This window comes from Columba livia, chromosome 5, assembly GCF_036013475.1.
Source record: "Columba livia isolate bColLiv1 breed racing homer chromosome 5, bColLiv1.pat.W.v2, whole genome shotgun sequence".
NCBI classification, from domain to species: domain Eukaryota; kingdom Metazoa; phylum Chordata; class Aves; order Columbiformes; family Columbidae; genus Columba; species Columba livia.
In genome coordinates, this window is record NC_088606.1 from 64,611,581 (window position 1) to 64,637,591 (window position 26,011).

The window sequence follows — 26,011 nt, forward strand, 5'->3', positions numbered from 1 at the left end:
GAACAGGATTGGAATAACCTTCTGAATAAGTTTCACTATAGCCTTCATAAAAAACCATGAGTAGCTAAATCAAACCTCGCTTAAGGGCTTGACTATGACTTCAACTTATGCTATATGTCATAATAAATCCATTCTCGCAGTAGATGCCAACACCTTCCCGCCCAGAGCAGGTGGACTAGAATTGTGGAGAACGCACGGGAACAATATTCCACTTCTCCAGCTTTCCACATGTGAGCCAGCACAGCCCTCACCATTTGCCACAGGTACTTCACCACTTCCCTCCTGCTTCCAAAACCCTGCAGCCCAGGAACAAGGGATCACGGAGGGAGAGGTTCCTGGGCTGCACCACCTCCTGTGCTAATCCGGAGCTATTCAGTTTAAGCAGCACTTCTTGTCTGAACAAGTGCCAAAAGGTACAGTTTAAGCCTTAAGTCCTTTCCTTTTAATTCCACTACCGTGGATGCTCAGGTGTGAAGAATACAAATATCTTCATTTTCAGAAGAAATTTCCACATCTTTTTCTTTGCTTATTAAGACAGAAATTAACCAAGACTCATCTGAAGAAAACAACTTCTATTTTTTTCAGACAGCTCAGAAGATAACAAGAAAAAAACACACAGACTCGGTTATTAAACAGCAAGCAGCTGACACATCCTCCCACCCACCCTCCCCACACACACGAACGCGCACGCGTGCACACACACGGGCTGTTCTTCTGCTTGATATCCCAGAAGTTAACAAGGGAAAAAGGACAGATTGCAGACAGGATTAAAGCAGGTATTCTCGACAAGCAAATCACATGTCTGAAAATTCATTTCTCAGTAAGATTATGTAAGCGGAGCCAGCTTGGCTCAGTCACACTTGCCTATCAGTTATCAAAACAGCTTCTATAAAAGAGGAAGACTGGGGGAGAGGGGACAGGAGGTTTATACATTTATTGAATTTAAAAAGAAAGAAAAAAAGGCAAAGCTAACTCAGAAACTTACTTAGTCAAAAGTAATGATGTTTCAGAAGACAAGGACATTTTATCTCTAAAATCAAACCATTCAGTGTAGAATATTCTATAAAACGAGCATCTGTCAAAGCGATCAAAAAGACACCACTTCTTTGCCAGTAGTAATGTATTTAAGAGGTTTTTGCTAGCAAAGTGCCATGGCAACCACAGTAATACCTGGGGTACAGTGTTCTCCTGAGAAACAAAACACCTTCCCTTGCAAAATAAAATAATTTTGCGAAGGTGCAACACAAAAGCAGTTTTCCAACAGGATGAGTAACTTCAGTGACTGCAGAGCCAATGAACTCCAGAATCAGGCCCCCATCAACTCTCTCTCTTTACCCAACAACATCCATATTAAGCCCAGCACAGCAGAATGCTTTAAACGTATACCAGTCATTCTCCACTTCCACATCTAATTTCGTTTAGAATGGCACAACTGTAGGACAACCCAATGCTTTTTGGAAATGCGTCAGTAATACCAAATGCTATTTCAGCTTCGAAAGCAGGGTGAAAATGGGCCACAATGAAATGAATGGTCAAAACCAGTTCCTAGTCAAGGCGCTGATGCTCACACTCCTTAAAATAGCCAGGCAGGGGGACATGTGCCTCAATGCTGAGCTGACAATGTAGCTTTAATTGAAAAATGGAAGCTACTTCACCAAGACTGATTTCTGCAATTTAAAAAGACTATATCCAGAAATAGCCTAACCCAATCTAATTATCAAGAGACGCAAGGGAAAAAAAATAACAATACTGGATATAGAGGCTTTTACGTTGAGTTGACCAACAGTGCACATGCCTTAGATCAGCTCTTTTCTACAGCAGACTGCGCAGAGTGATTAAGTCAACTTTTGAGAGAAAGCAATTCAAAACTCATGTTATTCTGAAGACTAACTTTATAGAATGCATTATCCTTGAGTGCTTTCTATCTCAACTCCCATTTCTAGAAGACTTTTATTATTATATTATTATATACCAGCACCGGCAGGGGAGGAGGGGAGAGGGTTTAAACGCATCACTCTGGGAAAGCTTTCCTTCCCTTGCTTTTCTGGCTTGCCTTCTATTCTCCATTCTCAAGGCTAAAGGAGAAAGAAATTACACAGATCATCTCAAGCAACAAAAGGGAAAAATACTGAAGATAAATAATACTACTGACAATGGCAGACACCAATTACTTCCTTTTTCTGATACCAGAGAAGCTTCCAGTGCATTTAACTCGCAATTTATGAATGTCACTGACTGACATTCAACTTTTGTGTTTCTAGCAGACTCACTTATTGTCATACTAACATTTTATTAAGCTTCTTTTTTCCCTCTTTTACCTTAACTTTAAAGCCTTGCCTGGAATCACTGTGCAGGCTGATGCCATTAATAAAGACAACAAACACGAACCCAAGACATTATTAGTGATCCCCACCTTCCACTTCATTTTATAGGAGGTTTTTCTTTGTTTGTTCTGATAAGGTGAAACAATAATTTCTTCTAACCATGCATTCGGGAATAACGTTGACTTATAAAGGGTAAAATAATTCTTGGTCTTTTTTTCCCCTTGGTCTTCGACTTACGTTAAAACACTATTTTACACTATTAGACATTTGCTATTAACAGGTACCAAACATGAAAGCTGATTAATATATACAATTAATGTGTTGACTGATTCTCTCACCACTGTCTGAAAAACCTATAATTAAACTAAAAGTTTTCTATTATAGCGCGTAATTCTTGAATCAAGCATCTGTCAATGCTTTGAATTTTTCATTTAATTTCTAAATGGAAAAAGCTTAAGCCACACAAAAGTGAACATTGAACTGGTGCAAAAAAAAGCATATTTAAATCAACTGCTTTTCAGTCATTCTGAACAAGGATAATTTTTTTCACACGTAGCCCAACTCCTGTTTCACTTGCAACTGTGCTATCTACCTCACACATTATTAGAACTGAGTGGCATCTACAATAAACAGCACTTACTTGTATTTAAGATGTAAGATTTTTCTTTGATTTTGACAATGCAGTGTGGGGAACCTCTCAATACAAACCGGCTGCCATAAGGGCTTCCCCAAGACTGACAGACATGACTGACAGTCCAGTCAGGCTTCAAAATGCAAAGGATCTTTAACCACCTTCAACAGTATCTATAATTAATCTACTTTAATTCCTCTTAGACACAAGGCTTTAAATTCCAAAGTGCTCACAGATGCAAACTTGTTGAATCTAAAGAGTGAAAATGCTGGTGACAAATATGACAATGACTGAAAGAGCGCAAGGGAAGTAAATCAAGATACAGCTTCTTCACCATATAAAGATGACACCAGTTTTCTCTGCACCACTATAAAATAAGTTTCTATAGTAAGAGCTAGAGTAGTTAATAGGAGTTGTAAGCTATTTAAGAGTTCCCTGTACTAAAGTTTTCCAATGCTGGAAGTTCAGAAAGTCATGATCCTGCAAAGCTGAAAATTTTGAAGATAATATCTTCATTCAACAGAAAAATCTTCAAAGTGTTAAACAGTCACAAAGTGCAAAGGCACAGACTGGCGAAGCACTCACTATACCATGTTTTCAACTTTAAGCACCTGAGTAGTTCCAGCTAACTCAATGGGACTACTCGCAAGATTAAAAGCTAAACCAAAGCTGTCTTAGCTGACTGAACTGGGACACAGGAGTCAGAGGCTGAAGCAAAGATTCAGATACATCAGCTGAACATCCCACCTCCCTCACTCCCAAAGGATGCCCTGATCACCTGGAGCATTAACACAGCAATGGACGCAGTCAATATAAAATATATTTCGAGGTGAGACTGAACAGTCACTGGAAGTCCTAGCACAGTGGTTACTTTATTCATGGTGGAATCTGTGACATTTTAGCCCTTTTCCTCCTTCATTTGTCACTTAAGACCCCAGAGTTATTACAAGACACTAGCAGATCAGCTAAGACTCTAAGGATTTCTTGTGACATTGTGTTCTAAAAGAATCTGAACTGAATCTTGTATTTGTTTTACTAATCAAACTCCGTATTATTAAGCACAGTTTCCTGATAGTTTGTCCTAACTCATATTTTCAGTGGTTTCACCTGGATAACGAAACAAAAAGTATACAGAAGAAAATCGCCAACAATGCTAACTTGGCAGGAATTGCAAGAATGTTGGTGAACATGTCTTGACAAACTGGAGAAACAATTCTTTAAAAGCAGAATGCAATTTGAAAAGGGCAAGGTGCTACACCTACACAGAAACAATAAACTACTGTTAATAACAGAATAATAAACTACTGTCATAATGGGTGGCAGCAAAAAATGACACTGATTGTTTTTACAGCAAAACAACTAAAAAAAAGAAACCAAAAAATCCCACATCAAACACAAGGCTTAAAAAGGACTATTTCATACTTATTTGCAGCTGCCTTTTACATATTTGAAGGTTGTTATGATGTGTCCTCACCAACAGCGGAACATCACCATCTCTTCCAGTGAAATCTATGTTAGTTTCACATCTGCTTCTTCCTTAGACTTTTTCCAGCAAATCCAAATCTGATATATAGAAAATGCTTTAAGTGATGCGTTGCAATGCTGAGGGGAGTAAAAAATGTATTAAGTTTCGTATTTCTTTCATGATGGAGCTTACCTAATTTTGCAACAACATGACCCTGACTCATTGGATCCTCAGATATAACCCTGACTCTATAGACACTCATTTTTTTCCTTTTCTGAACTATCCTATCGAGTTAGGATTGAGACTGCAGCATAGCTTAGATTAAGTGTTAGAAAAGACCTTCTAATGGTAAAGAGCACCAAAGCACTGGAATGGATTTCCAAGTGGAAACTGTAGGGTTTCCATCTCTAGAGGTTTTTTAAGACAAGATTAGGCAAATGTCTGTCAGGAATCGTTTTTCTTAAAATAATCCGTTGCTGAGCAAGCAAAATGTTCTATACTAACCTCTCAGACCAGTTTCCTCTCTTTGAGCCCTGGTTCTTCCTGCAAAAGCATTAAGTGGAGACATAAAAATATAGGAAGGAAACAGCAAGTGAGGCTGATCAGTTTTATTGTTCACTGTCACAGCTCCATGTGCATCCGAGCATATCCAGCCTCAACGGGATGATCGTACAATCAGGTCTTGAAATCTTGTACAACTCCTAGAAGTTTAATCTGAACATACTAAAGGACAAGCAAAAAACAAAAGGAAATAGCAGCATGGCCCTGAAAAGACAGTGTATTTATATAACATAAAATACTGACAGTGTTCCCTTCCACACAAAATTCTCTCTTTAAACTCCCCTTGAAGAAGAACCACAACTCATCTCTTGAGGTAATAATTAGAAGAAATTATGAGGAACTGTATTCAGTTCCTCAGGACCTGACTTCAACACCGAGAGATCTTTGATGTGCGGATGGAACATCTACTGGCATTTTGACAAATCTCAGATCTCTTTATGGAGGTGAGGCCACCTGAGCAGTGAAGTAGGTGCTAATTTGTGAGAACGGGTACAAACTTTTAGGTATTGGTATAGATTCTGCTTAAACCTTGTTCTAATGGGTAAAACACGGTAAAGACAAGAACCCTGTGCTGTGAAATTGGCTCAATTATTCTATTTCATATAATCTGTGAAAAACTGGAAGGACTTCTAAGAGACCTTGGATCTCCATAGGTGGTAAAGAATGGCACTTTAAAATCCGGCTTTTGAATCTTGGCATTACAAAAGGAGTATTCTGTTCTCAAAGGGTATAAAAGAACTCAAATGAGCAAGCTTACAAATAGTCTGAGCCAAACAATTTTCAATTTGACTTTTGGAATTTTTTTCAAGTTAGGATATAAAGTTATTCAGCCTTTAACGAAGACAGTAAATGAAGCATGAGCCATAAACCAGCTGAGTATTATAGAAGTCTGATGAAATTAAAATTCTTTCTGTCTAACAAAACACCACATTCCAGAGTTTTCTATTTCAACATGAAGTTTCTACTTTCTGTTGTTTGTTGGTTCTAATACCATCAATCAGAATATTCATCTACCCGCAACCATACTGTCAATGCACGTAATTTAAATATCACCTTTTCAGATAAGGAATGCCAGGACACCCATAGATACAGATTGCTAGTTTTCTGGCTTTATACTTTTTTTTCTGGGTGGGACTTCACTTTTTATGACAAACTAAGTCCAGAGATGAAGGACAGTAGCCAAGTATTTCATGGGGCATTTCCTTACCTACTGCACATAGAAAGCACCTGTTCTTCACATAATTATTTCCCATCACCTTCTTCTTTCACTAATATCAGTAAAGATGATGCGTTACAAGGTTTTCAAAGATGTTACTAGAGGCATCAAAAATTAAACTGGTAAGCAAAGGGCCAATCTTTCAACTGGTCACCAATTATTCATCTAAATCATTCATCACTCAAATATAATCTGGAGATCTCCTACCTGCCCTTAAATTTGATCCAAAAGTTACATGGAATTCTACAAGAAATTATGCTGTGACTTTTAGAATGTTGGAATCTTACATTGTGTACCTAATTTAAGATCTTAAACTAGGATTATTCTCAAGTTATGTTCATCTTTCACATGGAGAACATTATCTGTGCACCAGCTCATAACACAAGCACAAACATCAATCACATCTATTGAATTTATTGATATGCATGTTCGTGAATTTTTTTGGCTGTGTTGAGTGATTGATTCAGTAGACAACATCAGAAAAGGCTTGGCTCGAGTCATCTTAGTTTCCTCATTTTTAAGGATATAGACACTTACTATCCTAAACTAGTACCCACATTTTTTTCTTTGTGCTGAGCTGGCCAAGAGGAGTGCTACACTGTGCTATCTTTTAATAATTATTGCAAGAGTTTATTCCTTGGTCTGTTACTAAGAACAGCTCATCTCATATGCTCACAATCTTTGCAGATATTAAAAATATTTAGTCAAATAACATAGAGGCAGATGCAACAAATCCTTGAGCCCCAACAGCTATTTCAGAGGTCACAATTCCCACATAACTACTACTTGCCACAAAACACTACACAAACAAACACCACCACAAACAACATCATTGCAAAGGTTTAGCTCAAATCCCAGCTCTTCTCCAGCTTTAATGGCTGCACTACATTTAACAGGGAGACACCTCCACCTCACATTTTCCTGATAAAATAGACACAATGGGCCAAAGTGTGCAGGCTCCTAATTCCTACTTAAGCACTTAAAACATCCATTAAAGTCATGAGATTTTAAGGATTTAAATTGAAGATTAAGAGCTGAACTGTCTTTAGGGATTGATCCTCTCTCTCTCTTTCAAAAGGTGACCAACTTCTTTTTTTTCCCCAAATAGAGGAGAAAGAAGCAGCTTCTTCCCTTTGTGCAACAGCCCAACCATTAAATGCCTTCAGATACACTGAGTGCCCAGGTCAGCCCTCCACTTCAGAGGATTCACGCAGCCCTTTCTCTGGACACCCTCCCAACAATCAGAGCAAACCCATCTGGTGGTGAAGTCGGAACTGGTTTATGTTTGCTCATAAAAAGATGTCTCGAGAGAGCAAAATTTCCTTTGTAAGGCCAATGGAGAAGACACAAGAAAGGATCTGACAGCTGGCCTCTCACATGAGAATTGCACATTTTCTTTATGCTGCACTCATTTTCATCACATGCTGTAACTGGCGCACTATTTGTACACAACAAAAACTCAACTGTTTTCTCCTTCTCATGTGGCATATTCTTATTTGACTAGACCACAGCATTTAGTGAATAGAAAAAGTTTGGTCCTAAGAGGGCTGTGAGGCTTTTCATCCCATGGAGAAACAAAACCAGAGAGATTGCTTAGCTGAGGAGCTTAAAAAACATTGGTATGATTTTTTGGACCACATATTTAAAACCCTAGAATAACGCACTGATGATGAGAGAAAGAAACATATAACAAAACTGAGAATGACTTCAGCCCAACTGCCACATCAGGAAACTGTCAGTAGAGAAGCCCTGTTCTGATTTAAATAATATATTACTATATATTGCATGTCCATGAAAACCTCATTTGCTGATCTTAAAAGCAGTAACTCATGTGACTTTTAAGTTCAGTCAAACTAATATTCAAGGACCCAGGCCGTCACCTGAGACATGCAAATAACTGTCATTTGAAGTGTCATAATACATCTTAGATAACTTGATTCAACTCTGCCTTACTAACTCAAAAGAGTCATGCTGAGGTTTTTCAATCATGCCAAACAGCTCATGGAGTGAGTCCTTTTGTCAGGGGAAAACAAAAGTCTGCTGTGGCCAATTATACTCTTAAGTATAGTTTTGTTTTATGAGAGAGTATCATTTATTCTTTTTCACCTCCTTTGCAAACAGTAAAGATTTGGGTTTTTTAATCTGTTGGTTGCGAGCACTGCTCCTGTCCCTATGGCAATCAGCAAGTCGCTGTGTCATTAGTGCTTTGTGAAGGCGACTCCAGGTACCCTGGGAGACGCGTTCTTGGGATGCAGCACTTAGGGGACTGAGGCAACACAACAATGCTGGGCCCTGGCAATCAGCTGCTGCTTTTGTTGGACCACACTGAGCTCTGGTTCCACAGGAACTGGAATTGAAGGAGCCCATGGAGAGACTAGGAAGCCTTTTCAGCAACTTTGAAAAATGAGACATTAGAAAACTATAGTCAATGCACAGACAATTGGAAAAATAATGATAAAAGGCTTGGGAAACTACTTCATTCTGCTTAAACCACTGGCAAATGGCTCTTCAGTTCTCCTTCCACCTATAGACAGTACGGCGAGCACAGTTAAAACCATAATATTTAACTATTCATTTCTAGTTCTAGGGCCAGTGACCAGTGAGAAAAACTGCTGGCCTAAGCTTTAGAGAAAATAGATGCTGATCACAGGATCCAAGTTATCAAAAATCTCAGCTAAAATCAAGGCGCCTCTAAAAATGCATAAAAAACAATGGGAAGTCTGGATAGCCAACCTATCCAAACAAATAAAAAAGTCAATCATGCAGCAAGAACCCGGGGTTTGCATCAAGCTTGATGAGACATGTAGAAAAACAGACGACTGGCACCTTTTGAAAGGAAAGACACCATTTGCAGTAAATGAGAATTTGGTAAACAATGCAATGAAAGCAGCTGGTGAGTAACTGGGCTTTGCTCAGATGTGACAAATGCAGCCTCTCCGTACAAACAAATACTGGAAAGGAACAAACAAGAAAAGCCCAATGTGTCCTGTATCAGCAAGTTCCATGCAGTTCAAGTGTACTTAGTGCCTCCTCAACACAGTTTGGTTAGTGCGCAGTTTTGACAGCATTCCCATTGTATGCTTTTCATGCAAAAATTAATTACTTCTATCTGTCAGGCATCATAAGCTCTATTACACTAAAACAAGGTTTTGTTTGTTTGTTTGTGTCTCTCATGTTTTAATTATTGCAACATGATTACAACAGACGAAACAACAGCCTAAAGGTACGATGCAGCTACCATCTAAAATATACTAGTGTATAAATATGTATGAGTATGTATGTAGCTATGGACGAGGCTTCTTTTCATAAATAAGCAATTCACATAATCCAAGCTTAGAACGCTTTTTCTGGTACCTTCACATTTGGTTTATTAACAGCCTTCAAAATTGCTCCTCATCACAGCAAAGTGACTTTGAGGTAATGAATAAACATCACTCATTCTCTTACAGGGGTAAAAAAGAAAGAAGGTGATGGAGGGAAACACGTGAAACTTGGTGTGAGATACTTGTAGTCATTAAATGGAAATGCTGAACACACAAACTGTGAAGAACATTATGATTTGATCACACACCAACATTTAGCCTCTTGCTTACATCTCACTATTCACACATTGTTCAAGACAACCTGAATGGTTAAATATTAAAAGAGTTGGCTTCAAAGTGCAGAGGAACATGTGAACAGACACTACATTTAAGATAAAATTCATCTAAACTCTTCAGGTAACATTTGGTTCAATACTTCACAGCTACAACCCAAGGATAATCCCTGCCTTGCTATTTATTGAGAACTCTGTTCTGTGTTTCTCTTGCACTACAGTGCTTGATATGCACGGGAAAAAGGTTTTAAAGCTTTTAGTAAGTCATACTTAATCCATACATACACTGTCGTGTCAGCACACAATTATCACAAGCCATCTCATGAGTAACAAAGCTAACTAGTGTTCTGATTACTGAGCTGAACACCAGAACCTACAAAATGCTACAGAAATCAACATGTGCTGCAGAGAAGTCCTCCCAGCTCAAACCAATGCTACCTCTTGTATCAGAAAAGCCAGCAGAAGTCTAACAGGGAGCAGCTTTCAGCTCTTCCCCAGCAGCCAAGAGGGGAGAACCACCACATGAAAGGATGTACCACACAGCACTTGGCAGCTCTTTTCAGCTCTGTCATGTGAAGCTACACAAGTCAATGTATGAGTTCAAGTTCACATTATTCAGATTCAACAAAAGATTTAATCGTACCTTCTCTATACTTTCCTTGACTGATTTGCCTTTTGCTATGTTTGTCTTCAATTTCAAGGGCTATCACGTGCTCTTCCAAGTTTAACTATAATCACACATTTGGCGCCAAGAGACTGACTCCTAACCAGAATCAAACCATGAGAGTTACAATTACTAAAAAAAAAGCACAATCACTTATTCTCTCACATTGCACTCAAATTAGTTTTGCATTAACAACACCACCCCAAGCATCTCCCTTCAAAACCCCCTAGGAATAATCCTTTTCCATGACACCTAAAGGCCCTGACAAATGACTCAGCTAAAGCTGTATTCCAAGCACATTCTTGCATCTTTCCACCTGTCTGTGGTTCTGTGTTGTTACCTCCTGACAATATTTGGCTATGGGGCAGTAAGTGCCACACGACAGCTCTCTCTGGGGTGGAAATGAGCCACTGCTACCTTGGAGGAACTGCCAGCCCCGTGAAGTTGGGCGGAGAGGAAACTCTTGCTGAGATCCAATCTCAAGCTGGGCACCATGGACTTCATCTGAGGACAAAACCTGTTGTAGAGGCTGACAGCTCTTGCTGAAGTAAGAACTTAGTGCAACTTCCTTCTTGCTCAGAGATGTCTCTGCCTTACTTTCATCACCACGATTCAATGCATGTTTAGGTTTACAAAAATAATTTTTAAAGCAGAAACTATTCACTTAAAAAAGCAGGATTTTACTTAAGGAAAAAGGAAGCTGTTCTAGGATTTCAGCTTCAAACCACATTCCCACATACTTTTTTCCTCCCACCTAAAACACGGTCTCTTGTCTTAGGTTAGAAAGCCTCCTGGAAAATGAATCCTATTTTCATCGTACATTTGAATAACACCTATCACAGTGATAGCCTGCCTCAAAAAACATAAGTTTCAGACACTGTAGAAATTAAAGCAGTTATAAGCATAAATAACTCCTCTGTCTTTAGATCTTCCCATGCCATGTGATACATACACACACTTACTGATACATCTTATGTGGAAGGAGAAAACCCCGAGACTACAATGGCATCCTACAGCTACCCTAAAACTGCAATGGCATCTCTTAAGGAAGGTTAAATCTAAAACTAGCAAAAAAAAACAAAATGCTGGAACTTCAGTTGTTCGCTACAAGCACATGGATTCAGGTCAAGTTAATATTTTATGATGTATATATACTTATATACATACACAGGTTATTTCCTGTCTATATACCTATCATAACATAACATTATTCCTGCAGTTCAGCTAAACATTACAGAGCAGTTCAGCCCTGCTGTTGGTTGAATAACTGCAAGAAAAAGATATTCTCCATTTTTTCAAGAAGCATTTTTTTCTTGATATAGCCAAGCAAGAATCCAATATGCCCCACCACATAAAACCAGCCTATGATAAGACATACAACTGACATATGTTCAAAGAAAACTCCCCTAGGGTTTAAATGCACCCCTGATCAGGAATATCAAAGAATAGCATCTGACACTGCTGCAGTTCAGACAGCCCCAACTCAGTTTATCCCCTGTAGCTCCAAACAGTTTAACGGATGATACAGTCTGTTTATCTACGGGTCAAAATACCTCCTACTGCTATATCTATAAATATATATATAAAGGAATAACAGTGCCAGCTTTTATGCTAGTTGTTGGATATTTATTTTTATGTCACAACAAAACATTTTCAGTATCATCTCTTCAACTTAAATATTCTTCTCCAAGACTTAAGTCAAAGAAATTGCACCAGTCATTGATTTAAAAAAAAATTCAACTAATTCAGTTTAAAATGGAATAGACGGCCTACGTCCCCTATATCTTTAAATTAGAAGGAGGGTATAATGCCCATGTCCCAACTCTCCAGTCCCAGAAGGATCATCTCAGTCTCCTTCAAGTTTTTTCTTTTGAAGGAAAGAACACTGTCTCAACTCACACGAGTCAAAATCAAGAAAATACCTCACTACAAATGGGTTGCTTTTTGCTCAAGAATTCTGATTTTCTAGCAGTTTCTAACTTCGGCATTTTTTGGCTGTCTCAGGCTTTCTCAGCATCACCAATTCTGAGAGTGTACCTGCTGATCTCACAGGGGTCAGATTAGCGCTGCAAAGAAAACTTGGGAGAACTTCTCCGTTTTAGTAATAAATTAAAGGAAGACTTCTCAAGTCGGTCATTTTAGAACTAATTAAAATACAGGAGAAACTACCGAGGAAGGATTTATATTCAAAGAGGATTATGGCTAGTGTTAAAATGTTTATAAAATCAATGAGAACCTAGCACAAAATAGATAATAGCTCAGGGGAATTCATATTGATTAGGATCCCATGCAGTCTGAGATACAGTTCTCTATTCCACGCTACTCATTAGTTCATTTCAAGATTTATGTGAATTATAAAATAGATTTAACTGAGCTCCAGTTATTTATATTGTGTTAACTAAGGAAAAAAAGAACTCTGCTCACCTGAAACAGAAATTCATTTGTTTCCAAATGCTTAATGAGAGAAGATGGTTCAGTCCGCCTCCACATTCATCATCTGTTGCACATTAATGAATATCCAATAATGCCAATACTAACCAAGAAACAACTGACAGGAATCTGTTAGCACTCAGACTGAGTTGCCACTTTCCCCATGTAACACAACACAAAACCAAATACTCCTGGCAACCGAAACAGCGTATGGCAAAAGCTGAATGTCTTTATAATATCCAGTGTTTTGTAGCCTTTTATGCAGGATAGCACTGATAGTAAAAACAGCAAGGTGCTAATTACTAAAAGGTACGTTGGTGCATTGCAGCTGCTGCATTGTCAAACATCAGCTGCCCGGCCAGCCACGAAGGTGCATTGTTTTTATCCAAATTTGATATTATTGTTTGTATGGAAAATCATTAGATGAAAGCCACACACAGTGGCCGTGCCAGGCTGTGCACTGATCCTCATAGAAAAGGAAGATTAGAAATTGTGCCTTACATTCTTGCAGGAAAACTGAATGCACTTCAGATTGCTGCTGACCTTTTCACAATAGCACTGATTCAGCTAGCTGGACTCAAAGCCAAAAAGCAAATAAAGTCACCTAAGGGGTACCAGGTTAAAGCAAGCTCCAGAACAGAGGCAAAGGCCTGACCTTCAAAGGTTAGTGTCGCTTGTGCCCAAATAAACGGAGGAAACTTTTCATTACCAACACAGTGGTTCCTAAATAGAAGTTAGAATTCCAGTAAAATAGTGCTTGACTGAAGAACAATTCACATGCATTATCTACTCTTAAGAGTCTGAATTAGCCTAAATGTTGGTTACACACATTCTACCAGCCAGCAATTATCTTCATCTTCCCAGTATGCTTGGCCGATTTTCCATTTTTCTCAGTTACGTTTCCATACAAGTCCATAGAAATACTGCAAAATTCTTCCCGTTTTGCATAAAAGCCCACAATGGAAAACACCCCCCATATTTTAGCAGTAAGGAAGAGCTTCATGGAGAGAAAAATCATCAGGATCGTTCCTGCTCCTGGAAGCAGGAATGCATGAGCAACAATTTCAGGCTCACGTGGGATCTCTATTGCCCAAATGTCGCACTATGTTCTTTGCAATGGTCTGGTGAAGAAGAAACACAAACCAGCCAGCAGCACAGTCATGACACTGCAAAGCGCTGAATCAACTGAGTTTTACTGCCTTATGGATGTGCAAGGAAAAGCAAGGAAATAAAGACCCCAGTGACGTGCTTCTGAGGAAACAGAAAAAGTGGGAACGGCAACAGCTATTTCTTGACCATCCACCACGCCGACAGGCCCTACTTTATCATCTCTCCCCTGGGCAGCAGAAGCAGGAGCACCACCAAGCCCTGCATCTTCTGCATCTTGGGCTCCAACAGATGGAAAGCAGAGTTTGGGTATGGTCAACCTGCCAGGAAAGAGATCTGCTGCCTGCTTGGCCCACACCTGGAGCCAGACCTAAGGCAACCCGTCATTTTTTAGTGCAAACTCTTCACAAATTAGTAGTTCTCTCTTTTTGCAAAACACAGCGTGTCTCTGAGCCAACACCAACTCACATTCACGTCTGAAGACGCTATTGTGTATTCATATAATTATCTCAGCACTAATAGCTACCGATACTTAGAGATGCTTTCCCTGGTGAAACACTGAAGGGAAAATATGAGTCATAAGAATTAGGGAAACAAAATAATGAAAATGAAGATGAGAAGGAAGCCATCCTAAGGAAGATGAGAGATTAAAAGGAATTTGTATTTCACAGGAAAGGGTTTAATTTGTTTGGGTTTACTGCACATTAAGCACAACAATCACATATTTAAATAAATCAGATCAAGGAAGAAAAAAAAAAAAAAAAAGAAGTAGAAATGAGAATATGAAAACCTAACTTATATTTATTATAGCAAATTCCACCCTAATCATTTTCAAGCACTTTTTTAAGCCTGTAAGTAGAAAACTATTTTCTACTATTGAAACACAGTGATCGTGACAGGGAAAACTGGTATGAGACATACATGGCTTCAGTGAGGGAGTGGAGGAGAAGATGGAAACACAGTAACATCTTCAAAACAACCAATAAAAAATAAGATTAATAAAATTGCAATTATTCAGAGACTAACAATAGCAAGAAGGAAAACTGAGGTGTCTAATCTAGAAATGAATTGAGGAAATCAAAAGTGCTAAGAAGGACAGTGAAAAAATTTCTAGAACACCCAAAGGGTATTTTGAAATTTACCTTTTAGATACAAAGAATAGATGCATTAACTGGGAAAAACTCTAGGAAAAAAAAAAAAAATGAATACTGAAATTATTGTAAGAGTCAGCAAATCAATAGGAAAGTAACATCAATATGAGTTATCTTTGTAGATGCTGGAGATACTTTAGTGCTCATTTCAATTACTTGAATCAAAGTCTCTTTCTAACTTTTTTAAAAGTTCCAGGTACAAAGCAGCAAAGCAGCAGGTTATTAAATAGAGGTACATGTCTCAGAAAAATGCACTTTTTGAGAGTTATTTCAGACGTGGTTACCTAAATTAAACTGATTTGTCTGTCAAAAATCTTACAGAATGAGAGGAATTACCTTTCTAAAAATTAGATGTGTAAATGAATATTTGATAGAAAGCCTTTGCTCAGTTGTCAATAACACCTGGTTAATAAAAATTTTAAAACTAAATAAACGTTTTAAAAACATAAAGCAACCACTTTGCTTCACACTGTGTAAGCAGTTCCCTTATTTCTCTACACTTACTTCAGTCTATTTTGTGGTATTATTGTGCTGTCCCCCTTATCAATTACCTTCATCCAGTAAACCTCACGATACTGCAAGCAAGACAACCAAGGGATTATTTCATAGCACTATCCCACTTTCCAGACAGCAAACTGAAAAAGAGAAACCTGTGCAGAGATACAACGGGAAATGGACGGATCTGACATCTATGAAGGCCCAAGTAACGCCTCCTTTTCTTACTAGGACAGTGCAACCAGACTTATTTTTAATTTCTGTTCAAAGGCAGCTCCTCATGCAATACAATAAGAAAATATGTTGCTCTTTTTCTTCGCTAAATTTATAAAAGTGTTTCCATAAAGGAATTGCACTGAAAAAAACTGGGAATTGATATATTGTTTGAAAATAAAACTTAATATAAATATATAAAGCAAATGTGTCTCAATTTCAGTGGTGAGCAGAAAGAGATTTATTAAAATTGCTCTACACCAGGGTAACCCTAGTGCATCTTGATAATGCCAAAAGCTCAACGCCTCTGAATAAATTCAGAATTATTTGCATTTAATAGAGACACACCCTGTACGACTCCATTCCATGTTAATCTGAACAAAAGCCATAAGGAGAAATGCTGGGAACAGATGCAAAATACACATGCAGAAACCCAAAAAGAAAGCAGAGAGTTAACCATCTAGCAAAGCCCTCGGTTAGCAAAAACATCCTTCCCGATGATTACTTAACTTGTGTGCTTTGTTTTTTATATGCACATTAGCTTTGAATACCAAGAACCATCTCAGTAAGTCACTTACTACATCTTGCAGGAAGAAATGTGTCAGTATAAACTGACATTTGTCATGATTTAGTGACTCTTGTACTTTCAGAACCAATTTAGTTTTCCCATCTACTGGAAACAAAATATGTTTGCATAAGGAAAAAGGCAATAGATAATATTTACTGGAACAGCCTCCAGTTATACTATTAGCAGGGGCAAAACACATTTTCCATTAAAAATAATAACAAATAAATATTTCTATGAGAAAACGGATGATTTTTCCATTTAGGTTTTTGACTGAAGGATAAAAACTTAATTTTATTCAGTAGTTTTAAAAAAACCAAACACAACAAACATGAGTTGTGGTGAAAAGGGGGTGGTTGTGTGGTTTGTTGTCCTTTTTTTGGTCTTTCTTTTGGAACTGTCTTTAGGTAGAGCAAACCCTTAATATTTTAAACCGGTCAACACAAAACATCTACTAGACATCCTTCTCTGAATGCAGCAAAGCTGCTGTATTTGCAACCTATATTACAGCCCCCGGGCACTATAAGTCCCCCAGCTCACCAAGTCCTGAGCTTTTCACTGTCACCTGCTTTGTAGCCACACTCAGCCCTGGTACCTTCTCCCAAGATGGGTGCTGTGGCTTCATGGCCAAAGTAGCACTGTGTCCCATGGGGTCCCTTCTCATTTACACCCCAGCATCTGCTCAAGAAGCCCCATAACCTCAGACCCACTTGTACAGAAGCATTGAAACTCCTTAAAAGGGTCATGAAAAGCATTTTAAGAGAAAAATTTCTTTGACACACCACAGCGATGAGAACATCCCTGAGGAGTTTAATGCCCTTTTTCCCCAAGATCCCTAATATCTATATACAAATCTGAACAAAATTATTTTGTACACGTACTTTATTGCATCCATTACCTGAGGACTCAACAACCTCTAGGCTGAGATCAGAACCCTCTAAATCCTTCACATGGTCCTCTAGCAAATTAAGTTCATTTCCGTGTTCCCAAAACTGACGGGGTGGACGGTGGGGTGTTCAGTTTGTCACTCATCTTGCTGCAGAACAAATGCACATCCTTCCCTCTTCTGGTCCAACAGGTTATCTATAAACTGGCTATGAGAACAGCCATTTGGACAAGGAACTCCATGCCCTCAAAGCCATTCTTTAAGAGCAATGGAAAGACAGCTTGAGCCTCAAAACTGCACACCGAGTTTCTTTCAAGTAACTGAAAAAAAGTTTACAAGTACAAGCAGTTAAGAGATCACATTTTTCTCATTTCAAGGCTTTCGACTATGCAAAATAGTTGCCCTCTCTGCAACCTCAAGCACTGCAAAAGGTAACCACGGGGAGTCAACAGCACCTAGTGGCCCTCCAGTGCTCCTGATGCAAAACACAGTACTGGAATAAGAGGCGATAGAATCATAAAAAAAAATATAGGTTGGAACTTACTTCTGGAGGTTTTCTATTCCAACCCCACTTTGAAGGCAGCACTAACTTTGGAATCACATCTGGTTATATGGGACCCATCTAACCCCAGGTACACAGTTGTCCCAAACTGCAGCAATTGCCCAGTCATAACCAGAATCCATTGCAGTAACAGTCCCCAAAGCATGCTAGACAAGCCTTGCTCAGCCATCCAGAATAAATATACTAGTCCATTATAGGCATTTGTTTTTCAGTTAATACTTTTTGTTATTGAATTTTTTTGGTCAAGTTAAGTCGTGAACATCCAGTAGCTTTTAAAAAGAATTGACCTTCTAGGCAGTGAAAAACAATTAACGATACACTCTAGAGTAATGATGTCCTTTACAAACGAGGTATCACAATGAAAGAAAAAGCCAAAGTAATCTTATCTCATGTTGACTGACATTTCCATTTGCTAGAGCTTTAAAACCATGTTCTCAAAATGTATTGCTCTTGCTGTTGTGTGATATTGAGGCTAGTTGGACTTGGCTGTAATACTTAATCCCATAGCTTTTCCGAAATAATCACAGACTGTACGGCTCAGCAAGGTGTATTGAAACTATCATTTTTGAGCCCACTCCATATGTTTCACCGGCCTACAGTAGAGAATTCAGAAACAGCTTGCTAAACAGTATTCAACCAAAAGATTCTAAAATCAGCTTTAATCATTAATGCTCTTTGCTGCCAGGAAGGAAAAATGGCCTGAAGACAAGATGATTTCTTATACTGTCTGATAAAACAGCAGTACTTTGGGGGAGGAAAGAGGAAACCTGATCTGGATTCCTCTCTGACATGGGCAGGCCCCCAGCTGTGAACAGCTGGTTATGGAGCGATGTGAACTCACTGCACCCCAGAGCCTTTGGCCCTGTCACAGCCCTTTCCCATTCTCAGGGCCTCATGTGCAGCCAATGGATACAGTTTAAAACTAAACACATCACTGGGCTCCATAACACAAAGTCAATGGAAAACAAGACCCTATGTCTCATATGTGCATATACATTAGTTCCACCAAATTGCCTAAAGCACAATTTAAACGTAAACCTTGTAGTCTTCACCTTGACTTCACAGGTCCTTGGGAAAGCTGCTATTCTGTCAGATCCCAGGCAGCCTTTTGTGCTCCAACAGGAAAATACCATTTTACGTATATGCACACACACACAGAGGTGTGTCACAGGTACATCCACACACACATCATTTCCAATTAGTCTAGTTATGTTCCAGATTTTAAAAAGAGCAACACCTCAACATCTAAGTTTTAAAAGCTAAGTGCACACTTTTTAGCAATTGGTATAAAAGCTCTGCAAGTGGCTTGCATTCAAGTGGAAGCAAAACTTCCTCATTATATACAAATATTTCTCAGCATTTATCAGCCCACTTCAGCCACTAGCAAACTTTTGACCATCATTACAAAAACAACACAGAATCCTTTTCTTTGCTTTGCTGCCAACTGTTTGCTACAACCACTTATCTGGTCTAACCTGCCATAGCGCCACTAAAAACTCTTCCAAATTTTTCCCTTATTTGCTGATGTCAGCAGAAACATGACAGGAGCTATACTGTCCTACTTTGAAGATAGAATTTTGATGATATCCGGATCAATACAAGCGCTTAATGGGTAAAGTACAGCAAGAGCTCTTTCTGTTCACAAGGGCTAGTACATGCATACCAAGTCACTATTTATGGCACAGATTTCTCCATCTTTCAGTGCTGGAACATGCAATGGGGACAATTTCCTTTAAGGGTCATTATAGCGTAAAGATAACGATGCCGACCCAGCAGGAATATACAATCTATTAATTTTTTACTGGCCAGCTTTAAAGTCAGATTCTGCTACAACTAGTAGCCAACACATCGCTGAGTTTTTCTTTAAGTCATCTAAAAATGGGATAAAGTTCTATTTTTAAAAAGAAGTTAGAAGCATAAATGCAGCCCTGCACCCAAATCTGGAATGTGGGCACACAAAGAGATCTTAGAGGATGAATGCAAACATAGATTGAAGAGACAGGCAGTGAACTAGCCCACTATTGCTTCATTCTGTCTTAGAAATGATCAGCCCCTTCTTGGCAAATAACAAAAGGTAAAAAACAAAGCTTTATATATGAGATATTAAATTACGTGCAATACAATTCATAAGAATGCAACCCTAACACATGTAAGCAATTGTTGAAGGGGAGACAGCATCCCCAATCCCTCCATTTGAACAAAAAGTCTAAACAGCCGCAGAGCAGGATTTTTATCACCATTCTGAAGAGGCAAAGAGGTTTTTTTTCCTTTCATAGCAATGATTGTAATCTATTCAAATGCAAGTTACTAACATAAGAACTGACAGTTGCAAGGCTGAATTTCTTTGGAGCCATAATTATTTATGACACTTTATTACAGTAACTCCAAAACATATGGTTACACCTTATTAGAAATTAAATTCTTTTTTCATATAAATCTCAGCGTGACATTGCACCAAAAGTTACTCCAGGGGATGGCAAATAATTTCACTTTCCAAGGTTTGGTAGTTGGAATAGTAAACTAATTCACTTGGAAATATAAAAGCACTTTTGATAACACAAATAATCCATCTAGAGCCATATAAGGCATAAACATAATTTTCTAACAAGCTCATGAACCTCCTTAGTATAAAACTTTAGCATTTTGTTTGAAAACTTTCCACGCACTAGCACTTATATCATCTCTGCCTTTGGACGTATACACTTGGCAGGGGGAAGGGTGTGTTTTGGTTTTAATTCAGTCTCTTCCACTTGCAGAAGGAAACTGCAGTCTCGTTTATTAAAGTCCATAAAGCCACAAATGGAGGAGACTGACAAGTGTCTGCCTCTTGATCTCATTATAAAAGGTGAATTTGAGTTCATTTAAAATAAAGTCTTTATGAAAACAGTAGACAGGACCAATGTATTATTCACATTATATCACCAAGAGAAGGGACTTTCACTGATAAGATTAAAAATTAGGTTAACAAGGGTCTCTTGAAGAAATTGTGAAACTCTTAAAAAACAAAACCCACCTGGCACTAAGTTCCATGTTCATAAAGAATGGGAGAAAGTTGGAGCAGGTTGTTTGGGTTTTTGGTGGTGCAGGGGGCTGGTGGTTTGGGGTTTTTTCTTCTTTTGTTGTGGTATTTTGTTTGTTTGGTTTTGGATTGGGTTTTTTGGTTGGTTTTGGTTTTTTTAGTCTCCATGGGAGAACTTGTTTCTAACTGAAATGCTGCCATTGACACAGTCTTTGAGGCAGAGATGGTGATGTTGGCTCTTGCACACTTAGATTCTTCCCCTGCCCTCCTCTTTGCTACGGTTTCAGTGTAGAGGAAAACTGAGTGAACTTGCAATGAACAGTCATTTGCCGTGAATATTTTTCCCATTTTCTAAACTTTAGGCAATTTCATGAAGTGTCTGATATGTAGTTATGCATATATGTCCACCCACACAGCATAGAACTTACGTTTATTGTCATGTAAAGTGAATGATGAGCATGGGAAATACGGATGCCTTGTGAGGTGGGTTTTTTGAGAGAACAAACAGAAGGGTTATCCTTAAAAACTGACCCAGAAGTCAAACCCATGGACACCATCCAAAACCACATACATCACTGCCCCATAGAAGGTTTATAGGATGCTGCACAATGTCCATGTCACGTCCCAAGCCACAATGCAGTGAAATTAGAACAGCTGCAATGAAATCACTACAGAGGAGGGAGGGGAAATTCAACGAAGTCCAACTTATTTCATACAGCAAGAAAAACATCAGCTGTGGAAACCCAGTAGATTGCCATCAGACTTTTACTCTGAAGGTGGCTTGTTTTTTTGGTTTCTTTTGCTTGGATTTTTGTTGGCTGGTCGTGTTTTTTTAATATTCTTATAAAATACCTTTATTTTATCACCTGTTCCTAAAAGATCAACTCAGATTCACTCCCTTTGTTTACACTCTTTACATCAACAGGTGGAAGACACCTTACAGACCATGTACAATCCTACTTCTCTATAGAGGGAAAACACACGCTACAATATAGTGAAGACAATGAGAACAATAATCTTATAGGCCCACTTTAATCAGTGTATCCTTTCCTATATTACACCCATTATCACAGGAACATTCTCTGGTGACACTGGTTAAGCAGAAAGCTAAAATAATACTTCTATATAACATGACATCTCGTGATGTGCTACTGTATCAGTTTTACTAGATATTTCTTGACGGCATAAGTAGTTGTGCATGAAGGACAGAAGGTTAATACTAATTTTCTTGTTTCATGCATTCTTGTCACTGAGAAAATACATTTATCCTAACTGGGAGATCCATCCTGCTTTGGATTTAAATGGCTCTCACAATGAATCTGAGCTCAACAGCCAGTAGGTAATAATCACTTTTGTACCAACATAACAACCCTGCAGGTAGGAAAGTGCTGTTAATCTTTCAAGTTAAGAAGGTAATAAAGAATGCAGAACTGAAATGTGGTGGGAAAAAAATAATTCTGCCTTTGCTCTTCACTGTGAAATATATAGCAGAAAAATGACCATATTCTTTTCAGATGAGACGGCTGTTTGCTTGTTAGCATCTAGAAAGTGTGGATAAGCACGCTAGTGACAAACTTTCAGCTGATTTGGCTTAATTTTTCTCATTTTACCTCTGAGTTTCAGACTCTCCATGTGCTGACACGGCACGGCCTGTCCCGTTAGTATTTGTGAAGTAGTCACAGACTGTGGAGTTTTCTGGCTTTGAAGACGTGCCAAATATTTGTCTGCCTGCTGTACAGACCACATACTGTGTCTGGAAGAATCAGCATTAGGCAGACTTAAATTAACTCCCCATTTCAGCCCTGGTTTTGCCACTGAACTGCAGTGGTATCTCTAACTCTCATGGGTGCGACTTCCAGCCCTCAACACGGGTGCTCCCATTTCATGTGCTAAAAAGTCCCAGCTGCAAGTGTGCAAATGCTGCTACATTTAACATGAATGTTTGCATCCTGCGGACATGGGACTTTCCAGCTACTTGTGCAGTTCCCAAAATTTATCCATGAATATGGGGCAGAGATAAATGGACAGTGGTTCAATGCTTGTGCCTAAGTATCCCCATCAGTAATTGAACCCCAGTCAATATGATTAACAGAAATATCTCCATATGTCTCTCTGAAAATGATGAATGCCCTAATTATATCTCATACATGCAAGAAAAGTATGCAAGTGTAAAAAGACCCCAACTTTTCTGTTTTCAAGTGAAATACTTTGCTTTTACAGAACACAGAGAATCTCCACTTATCTCCTTCATTCAATATAAGCTTCATTTACTTGTTTGTTTTCAGAAACTGTATTTCCTAAACACGTTTATGTTATTTCAGAAATGAAATACATAAAGTGGGTGGTTATCCTACATATATATTTTGACATACGGAGCTGCTAACTACTTGAAAAGGAGTTACTGAGAATGAATAGTAAAAGCCTCCCAGGTTGTTGTGATTTATTTTACAAATTTGCCGATGCCAATTCTCTGAGAAAAGTTAGAATCTTTTCAGTTATTTCCACTGTACTGCAAATGTGAATATGGAATGTTAAAAAATAAAAAGACACAAATATACGTGAATAGGCAAAGCAGACTCAAACGCAATTCTTCAGAGATCTTACAAGATCAAAATGATGCTATAAGTTCCAGCAGGATGAAACCATACAAAAGGGAGTAGAAATAACAGTAAAAACACAGGTAAGGTAAAATAATACCACATATTAGAATTTACACGCACAAGCAGTTCAAATACATTGTGAGAGATGAGAAATCTGGAAAGCTCTAACTTAATGATCCGGAGCACTCTGAACTAAGGTGCGGCTTATCAGCACATGTCATGAGTATGAAATAGTTCAACCTCGCCATCTCAAAAGCAACGGTAATCTTACATGCCTTTTAAGTTTAAAGGCTTAGAAATGATGAAGACCAATTCAGAACCACAGCTGAGCATGAGATCTTCCTTGCTTCCACAGGTGTTTTGTACGTTTACTATTTGTTGTTCAGGTGTTTCGTATATTTATTTCTTACGCAAGACACACAGAAATCCAAAACCACTAGAAAAAGAAATCTACCCCTATACAATACCAACATACTGCCACATTATTCTACCTTCAGACACACGCCTTTGAGCTCGTTTCTTTAAATCACAGCTCCACCGTGCATTTGAGGATGTTGTACATGCAACTATGAAGTGACTGTGTTTAGCAGATTAAACACATAAATGAAATCAGAGAGGCCTAAAAAGAGATGTTGCAGAAAGCTGTTGTGAGGAGTGAAAGGGTTTCACAGGGCTGAAAGGAGTTACCTCTTGGCTAATCGATTCGTCAGTCTGTAGGTGCCCTTGCTGCAGGGCCTTTTCCACTTTACCTCCTAAAACCTTCGCTCCTTCTAGCAAATGTATAATTTCATAACATGCAGAAAGCCTCTCTCTCATGGTCTCAGGCACCTAAAGGAGCTTTGTTCTCTCTCCTCACGTTTCACCCACATGCACAGAAGTCAGGGATTTCATTTGCCCTTCCGAAATTGAATGTAACGTAGACCAGATATGTTGTAATTCCCATTAATTCCTTCATAAAGCTCCTTCCCCACCACTACCCCTAATGCACCACCAACATCTGCAAAATAAAGACGTTTAAATTTTTTCCACAGAGATAAATAAAAGGGTTAAGCACTGATTTTATGTAAAACAGCAAAAAAGAACGAATACTGGATTGTGTATTACAGCTGATAAAGAGCCTTGTTACTATCTTCTGACTTGAGAGTAGTCCTTGCAATATGTAAAGAGCAGCTCTTCTCACAGTTTTTTTGTATTGAAAAAAGCTTTTTCTATATACAGCATATCTTCTGCCCAACTTTAGAAGAAACTTGTGAACTGTTTTCCCAGTCACTGAAAGTGCATCTATAGGACCATTTGAATTTTTGTTTGTAGAGAACTAAATACCACAAGATTTATAGCTGCAATTTACTGAGCAGTTCCATAAACTACTATTTAAAGCAGTCCTTTTCACTTACATACACCAAGAGGTCTTTTTTATGAAAGCACGATAATTTAAGCCCAGTCCACGCATGTCTTTTTTATTCTTTCATCCTGTCTTTCAATTCCTACAGTATATCTTCACAGCTTGTCAAAAATGCCATCTCCCATCACCAGTACCGTTAGAAAAAGAATTGAGGGAAATATTTTTTACAAAGAGGTTCAAAAACTTACTACGATGGCCAAGATTCAATATTGCAGCCTGACATACAAGGGCAAATAAAAACCACAATGCAAAGGCAGGAAGGAATGTGGTATATGTTGATTCATCAATTTAGTTTGCAGTAAGTACCATCACAGCTACGAATAACAGCAAACTCTAGAAAACAACGAGAAACAAAAGAGAGAATTATGCCCCGTTGCATTTGTTCCTGTGATAGAATAATACATCAAAAGAAGTACCTCGGCTACACTCTTCTAAGAAACAGGTCTCTTCTGTGTCACAGGAAAACCATTTCAGTAAAGTACCTGGCCCACAGATGCACTTCAGGAAGGACGGCAGATCATCATTTCTGTATCATACACCTCAGCACGCCTTCACACTTATCTTTCTCACAAATGTCAGCAGAATTCCCCCTTCCTAAATTAAATGTTTCTTATAAAGATGTTGTTCTCTAAAAAAAACATTTTAGGAGGTAGGTGCCATTGTCTGAAAAAAATGTTATTTTAAAAATTGTCATGACACGGTGTTCCATGAAGTGTGCCCATAAATAGGTAATCGGAGTGATCCAGTGCCACTTGTCATCTCCAATCCATATTTATGAACGTAAAGAGGACCCTTGTGATATTCACTACCATGAAACCAAACTTTCCAATGAAATTAATTTGTCAACTATTCACTTGACACTGTGTTTCTAAGTAGGTTGTCAAGGGGACAGGTCTTTAAATATTTTGTTTACCTTCACAATACGCAGAGTCCCCTTGGACAGAGAGGTAACCACTCTTGCATTCACAGGTAGCTTTTGTGTTCCAGTTCTTGCATTCTGAATTTTCACCACATTTGTGTCCCTCTGCACAGAAGTTATGGCCTGAAATACAAGGAACACACAAAACAGTATTAAAAGTTGCTTATTTCAGATATTCAGGTTTAATATTTACATTGATTATATTA

At 38.5% G+C, this 26,011-nt stretch overlaps 1 protein-coding gene across 4 annotated transcripts in view; it reads right to left on the reverse strand.

Annotated features, from left to right (window-relative positions):
- Nucleotides 1–26,011, reverse strand: part of NELL1 (neural EGFL like 1) — a 275,157-nt gene that overhangs the window by 161,461 nt on the left and 87,685 nt on the right. For all 4 annotated transcript variants that reach the window (XM_065065504.1, XM_065065502.1, XM_065065501.1 and 1 more), the window contains exon 12: nucleotides 25,800–25,928. In XM_065065504.1, the coding sequence (XP_064921576.1) occupies nucleotides 25,800–25,928 (129 nt within the window). The remainder of the gene's footprint in view (nucleotides 1–25,799; nucleotides 25,929–26,011) is intronic.